General features: G+C 54.5%; 1 protein-coding gene across 1 annotated transcript in view; it reads left to right on the top strand.

Moving 5' to 3' along the window:
- SFMBT2 (Scm like with four mbt domains 2) overlaps nucleotides 1–7256 on the top strand; it is a 201050-nt gene that overhangs the window by 24583 nt on the left and 169211 nt on the right. Inside the window, exons 3-4 of the mRNA XM_077758536.1 lie at nucleotides 3198–3292; nucleotides 5340–5580. Coding sequence (XP_077614662.1) covers nucleotides 3198–3292; nucleotides 5340–5580 — 336 coding nt within the window. The remainder of the gene's footprint in view (nucleotides 1–3197; nucleotides 3293–5339; nucleotides 5581–7256) is intronic.

Consider the following 7256-nt stretch of genomic DNA (forward strand, 5'->3'; position numbering starts at 1 on the left):
TTTGAGGGGACCCTGACTTTTGTACATGGTTTTCCTGTGAAAACTACCAGTACTGGGCGTAAAAGCTTTAGTTTTTAAAATCCCATTCTGGGTCTGACTTTTGGGTTTTTTTAAAAGTATGTTCTCAGGGGGATCCTGGGGGCCTCGGTCGGTTAAGCATCCGACTTCCGCTCAGGTCATGATCTCATGGTTCGTGGGTTCGAGCCCTGCGTCGGGCTCTGTGCTGACAGCTTGGAGCCTGGAGCCTGCTTCGGTTTCTGTGTCTCCCTCTCTCTCTGCCCCTCCCCCACTCACACTCTGTCTCTATCAAAAATGTGTAAATGTTAAAAAACATTAAAAAAAAGTATTTTCTCTGGACTGCAGAGAGGAAAAACTCTCTGAAAAGGTGTTCTTTTTTTTTTTTTTTTTTTCCTTTAACTCCCAGTTTGTTTATTTTTGAGAGTAAGATGACCAGGGAAGGGGCAGAGAGAGGATGGGGCAGAGGATCTGAAGCAGGCTCTGCGCTGTCAGCACAGAACCCGCTGTGGGGCTCGAACTCACGAACCGTGAGCTGGATGCTCAGCCAACTGAGCCACCAGGCGCCCCTGAAGCGTGTTCTCATCTGGGGAACTTGGACGAGCCCCCGAGGGAGCGTGAAAGCATCTACGGCCTGTGTCCCGCGGGAAGAGAAACATGGTGTGTACTGAACTAAAGTCGGGTGAGAACGGAGCGCTGGGTAGAACGGCCGCAGCGGAGGGCCGCTGTGTGAGGCAAGGCGCATCGCGGGGGCCGCCCCAAGCCCGAGGCACGCGAGCCAGGGTCTCGCCCTCATGGCTGGTCCCAAGTGACCGATCCCTGTCCCCTCCGGGCACTGTGATGGGGGCCATCGAAGGCCCGCAGGCCCAGGCAGTGGCTGCTGTGGCCTCCGTCTCCGGGCAGACGGTGTCGGGGCGCCGCCACTCCCCAGGGGGCCCTTCATTGTTGGGAGCCGTTCACTCACCCAGGGGCTGTGCCAGGACCCTCTGCCTCCAAAGGCCCGAGACCGGCTTTTCTGCCTCGTCCTCCCCCTCACCATGTCCCCCTGCAGAAAGAGTCCAGGGGCCCCTCGCGCCCTGTTCTCGCCCAGCCCGGCTGCTACCTCCGCCTTGCTGCGTCTCCTGCATCTTCCTGCTGCCTGGCTTGGTTCTGGAATGTTCTAACGGTCACCGACACAGAAGACCGAGCAGCTGGCCCTGGAGTCGGCCTGGGATCCTCCCAGAGGAGGAATGGGTGGTGGTGGAGAAGCGGATCTGCCCCTGTGGGGTCAGGCAGAAGGGTGACCAAAAGGCACCGGCGAGGTGTCCCGGCGCCGAACCAGACAGCCTGGGCTGGATTCTGGCCTCTTGGCGGGACAGTTGGGTGGCCCTGGTGACTCCGTGGCCTCTCAGGGCTCCCGTCTTCTTTCTGTGAGGTGGGGACAGTAGGAGGCGGCAGCCAGGGTCCTAGGAAGCACGAAACGGGGTGATGCCTGCGAAGCAGTTAGCAGAGAGCGAGAGCCCGGGTCACCGTAGCCCTGACCGTGGGGTGGCTCTGCGGGGCTGCGTGTGTGACCCGCGGCTGGCGTGGGCTGGGCCTGCAGGTGGTGCTGGCTGAGCTGAGCCGGACAAGCCGTGTGTACGGAACTTCCAGACTTTTTTGCGACTAGTTAGCCGCCAGTCAGACACCCCGCCAAGCCCCTGAGCAGTGAGTGGTGTGCGGGGTGCCTCTGGCCAGCCACGAAACAGGCTGGTGATGGATGACCTCGGCCTTTTGGGGAAAGGAATTTGAGGGTCAGGACACGCACCGGGTGGCACCCCCCGGAGGTACTTTCCAGAATGGAACTGAGTCTCAGCACTCTCTCCTTAGCTGGTGGCTGGAGGACCCGATGACTTTTCGGGGAGCCTGTCTCCCGACAGAAGGACATAAATCCTTTGATGAAGCAGAGCGCTAGGAGGACAACAGGGGAGAAAGGTTTTCTCTTCCGACGGCTTTTATTTTTCTTGGACGTTTGATTGCAAACCCCTTGATGGGGGTAGAATCCGAGGAGGCAGGGCTAAGCGACTTTGGCTCAGAAGACAAAATTTAAGGTAGCTGCTTTCAACCTCGCGTCATCTGGCTTTACAAAAATTACCTTCTGTCAATTTCGGAGACGCTACGGAGTCAGGCAAGGAAATCACTTTTCCTACTGACAACTAAAGAGATCTCCAGTAAGAAAAGCTAGCAAGAGCCCTGTAAGAACAAGGCTTCCTTTCTTCATCTCCAGTTGCTGATTCTGCTGGCTCGCCTGATAGATCTTCCATTAATAACATGACTGAAAGCGGTATTTATTCTTGGCCCATTGACGTAGGTTCTTGCTTCTAGAAGGTACACAGGTTGAACATCAACATGCATCGGTCGGTAATGCAAGAAAAAAGAATCCAAGCTTTGAAGCTCTTGCGTGTATGTGTGTGTGGCTGTCCCCCACTGCTCTGCATTCTGTACGATCGGCCTTGCAGGTAGGTTAAGATAATGTCTACGGCTTATTAGTTCTTTCCATTTGAAATGAGAGCATAATATTGTTATCTATGCTTTAAGATGAGTTATTTGGTGCTTTTTGACTACAGAGAGCGTATCTTACTCACAGTCTTCAATGTTTGGAGAATTGTTTGACAGCTGGTTGATTTCTGTCACCTGCTGGGTGACCTCACATCCCTGAGCGATCCTTCTGGACTTCAGATACTTTTCTCCTCGGAATAGCATCAGGGTCAGTGCTTCCTGATAAGGTCTCTTACAACATTAATGGTCTATGCTGTTGTTTCATAGCCTCCAACTGTGGGGAGTAACCAGCGGTCCGAGGGGCTCATCTATACATCTAGGTGCCTCCCCAGTGCCCGCTGGTCTCCTTCATCTGGTCCCCCAACCTCACCAAAGCATGACGTGCCCACAGTGACAGTGGCTGACTCTAAGTGAACATACTAAGATGCTCGACTGTGCCCCGAAACAAGCCTTGTGACTTTCGTTTGCCTGAGAGCACGTTTAATTTCACCCTTGGTTTTGCCAGGGTAGCTCCCGTAGAATTTCTCCAGTGTTCCCTTTCCACAGTCAGCACGCGGATGCTGGGCGCGTTACGGATTTCCCGCTCTTCCCCGATGGCTGGTGCCCTTCCATTCTTCACTCTGGTGGTGATACTCTTCTGTTGTTGTTTTTTGTCTTTTTAACAGAAGAAGGTTCAAGCCTGGAGGAGATTGGCTTTAACTGGGGAGAGTATCTGGAAGAAACGGGAGCCAGTGCAGCGCCTCACACGTCGTTCAAACATGTACGTAACATGCCTTCCCTTCCTGCATTTGGAGGGAGGGGGGGCATCTGCGGGAAGGTGCCAGCCCTTGGGGAAGAGACGGGAAATCGAGCCAGGGTTTCTCAGAAATCAGGAGGAGATGCGACACGTGTCTGTTAGCCTTTCGCAGGTAGCTGCGAGGAAGGTGGGCCTTGTCCTCGTACGTTATCTCTCCTGATGACGGGGGCTGGGCCCAGGGTGGGGGCAGGGAGTCAGCATGTACCCTGGGCTTGTTCTGTGCCCTAAAGAGGCTGAATAGACAGTCGTGGCCCTTGCTGTCCAAGGTCACACAGCCTGAGACCGGTGAGATTGATGTGAACAAAGAGCCAGCAAATGAAGCAAGTACGTGTGATGAGTACTATCATCTTAGGAGGTGTGACTGCTGTATATTATTTGGTATTGATATTATTTTGAAAGGACACCTAAAAGTCTTGTAGTGGTTTGTGGGCCGCCGAGTGAAGTTGGAGGGAATCCCTGTAAATATTCAGAACACATTTTATTCAACCAAAAAAAATCATTTGCACAGTAAGATTTCTTTGAACAATGCAGAGAGGGTGCCCCGCCCAGGGCAAGTCCCAGGCAGTGAAAGACTGAGGTTTCACCCGAGTTTTGCTGTTGGATGAGATTTCGGGAATATATTCATTAGCAAGGGAAAGGCTGAATTTCCAGGACCCGGGACAGTTTCTTTNAAGCAAACCGGGGGCACATTTCCAGCCTGTTCTTGTTTTTGGCTGTTTTGCCCCTTCAGATTCTGGGACGACTTGGCTGGGTCCCTTCAGGTGGTTAGGAAAGACCCACCGATCCACAGACTTTTCCTCCCTCTCTGTACCGGGAAGTTATCGCTGTCTCCGCACAGAGAGCCACCATTCTCTTTAATCCCATTTCTCCCACGTCCCCCGCAGCCACAGCGCCCTCTCCTGGAGGTGCAGTTTCCCCAGGCCCGTGTGCAGGGTTTAAAGGAAAAGTGGTGTAGACCCGTGGACAAGCCGTGTAGGATTCCCTCATTTCTCACGCAGCTGCTGCTCCCAGATCTCAGATGTGTTAGCTTTCGAATTTATGGCCCACCGGGCTTTTCAGGGGAGGGCTGGTAGATACTAATAGGCTGGGACCCTTAATTAAAAGAAAAAAAAGAGGAGGCCCATTCTCCACGGCTGCGCTGGCCGGTGGCCACACGGAGCTGCTGAGCGTGTGAGATGTGGACCATGCAAACACCGGTCCAGGGAGAAGACACACCAGGTTTACAGGCTTCCTGGGGAAGGAACGGGGAAGGAACATGACATGGATGGTTTATGTGGGTTACACCGTGAAATGATGATATTTGGGATACGTTGGGATAAAATAAAATACGTGACTAAAATTCATTTCATCTGTTTTGTCTCGATTTTTTAACGTGGCTACTGGAAAACCTAACGTCAGGTTGGTGGCTCCCATTGTATTTCTCTTCTTTCTCTTAGAACATTCCTGTTCTAAGGCGATAGGAATGTTGTTTTTATTCTTTATTTTTGAGAGAGAGCAAGCACAAGCGGGGGAGGGGCAGAGAGAGAGGGAGACACGGAATTCGAAGCAGGCTCCGGGCTCTGAGCTAGCTGTCAGCGCAGAGCCCGACTCCAGCTTTGAACTCGTAAACCATGAGATCATGACCTGAGCTGGTCAGACGCTCAACTCACTGAACCACCAAGATGCCCCAGGAATGTTGTTTTTAAGTGCCCTGTTTATTTTTTTTCCAAGTTATTTATCTGGGGCAGAGGGAGAGAGAGAAAGAGAGGGAACGAGAGAGAGAGCAGAAGTTGGGGAGGAGCAGAGAGAGGGAGAGCGAGAATCCCAAGCAAGCTCTGCACTGTCCGCACAGAGCACAGGCTGGGCTTGAACCCGCAAACCGTGAGATCATGACCTGAGCCCAAATCCAGAGTTGGACGCCTTCCTGACCGAGCCACGCAGGCGCCCCTTCAGGCCTGTGCTTAGAAGCTCCCGGAATCTTCTGGGTGTGTGAGGTATAGTGACGTCTTCCCCGTGCTTCTGCTTCCCGAAGGTTGAAATCAGCCTCCAGAGCAACTTCCAGCCGGGGATGAAGCTGGAAGTGGCCAACAAGAACGACCCGGACACGTACTGGGTGGCTACGGTCATCACCACGTGCGGACAGCTGCTGCTCCTGCGCTACTGCGGCTACGGCGAGGACCGCCGCGCCGACTTCTGGTGTGACGTGGTGATCGCCGACCTGCACCCCGTGGGGTGGTGCACGCAGAACAACAAAGCCTTGATGCCCCCCGAGGGTAAGCTGCCCACGGCCCGGGCCGCCACCGCTTGTGACGCCTGAGGACGGGCCTCGCCGAGATGCGAACACCCGTTGGGGGGGAGCGCTGGCGCTTGACGCGCGGCGCCTTGAGTGCCAGGGGCTCCCGGGGAGGGGGGCCGGGTGCGTTCTGAGGCGCCAGCCATGGCCTTCCGGAGACTAAGGCTTGGGAGCCGCATCCTCGAGTGGGTGTCGGGGGCTGAGGGAGGCCCCCGACTGAAGTCCTGTGTCCCCTCCGGAGGTGGGCAGTGTGGCCTTTCTCCCACCTTAGGGCTGCACAGTAGCACGGAGCTTCTGGAAGAGGCTTCTCTAGTGAGTTTTAACCTGTCTTCTTGTGGGGACACTGAGGGTGTGAGGCTCCTAGAAAACCAAACCGATGTGAGCAAACGACCTTCTTCTTTTTTTTTTTTTTTAATTGTTTTATGTTTATTTATTTTTGAGAGACAGAGACAGAGAGACAGAGTACAAGTCGGGGGGAGGGTCAGAGAGAGAGGGAGACACAGAATCAGAAGCAGCTCCAGGCTCTGAGCTGTCAGCACAGAGCCCGACGCGGGGCTCGAACCCACAAACCGTGAGATCATGACCTGAGCCGAAGTCAGATGCTCAACCAACTGGGACCCCCAGGCACCCTGAAACGACCTTATTCTTGAGGGAATGGCCAGAGCTTGTAGCGACAAATCCGTCCCGTCGCTGGAAAGCAGTGTTCTTCACTGGGATCCCTGTACCCCCAGGGGCCTTTTGACAACGTCTGGAAGCAGTTTTGGTGACAGCAGAGGTGGGGGTGCTGCTGACGCCTGGTGGGAGGGCCGGGGGCCGCCAGACCCCCTCCTGGACAGGACGGTCCCCACACAGGGAGTCACCGGCTCAAACTGCCAGGGGCCCGGAAGGCGCCCCTGTGACCCTGTACGTGAGGAAAGCCGTTACCAGATACTTGAATCTCCACACCTCGTTTTCCGGGTTTGAGGACAGGGTGAGGCTTGAAGACTGAGTGCCGGTCCTCAGACCCCTAGAATGTCTTCGTCTGACCGGCTGCCTCGTTCAGTTCTGACCTGATGTTTTTAAAAAAAATTTTTTTTTACATTTATTTATTATTGTGAGGGGAGGAGGGGTAGAGAGAGAGAGAGGGAGACACAGAATCTGAAATAGGCTCCACGCTCTGAGCTGTCAGCACAGAGCCTGATACGGGGCTTGAACCCACAAACTGTGAGATCATAACCTGAGCTGAAGTCGGACGCTTAACCGACGGAGCCCCCAGGTGCCCCTGACTTGATGTTTTTATTCCGAACTGATGTGTGACATTTGGGAGCTGAAGTCCGAGGTTCTTCCTGTCTACCGTGTTGGCACTGGCTTTTCCCCAGAACTCTTCCGTCTCATCTTCTGTTTAAAGTTCCGGTAGATTGTTCTTCTGATTGGTGGTAATGGTGTGGCTTGCACCTAATCGACAGCCTGCCGAGAGGTGGGCATGGGAGACAGGTGGGGTCTGAGTTGCATTTATGGGACCTGGGTGAGGCCCAAATGTGTCGCCTGGGCCTCGGCTGACTCAGGACTCCTTATTGCCTCAGACGAAAGGGAGCCGGGCCCTCTGCACCCGTTCTCTCCCATGACCCCCTTTCTGCTGCCCTGCCCCCCCCCCCCCAGCTGGCAGCGCACCCGCCA

Source organism: Crocuta crocuta, unplaced genomic scaffold (assembly GCF_008692635.1).
Source record: "Crocuta crocuta isolate KB4526 unplaced genomic scaffold, BGI_CrCroc_1.0 scaffold32, whole genome shotgun sequence".
Lineage (NCBI taxonomy): Eukaryota > Metazoa > Chordata > Mammalia > Carnivora > Hyaenidae > Crocuta > Crocuta crocuta.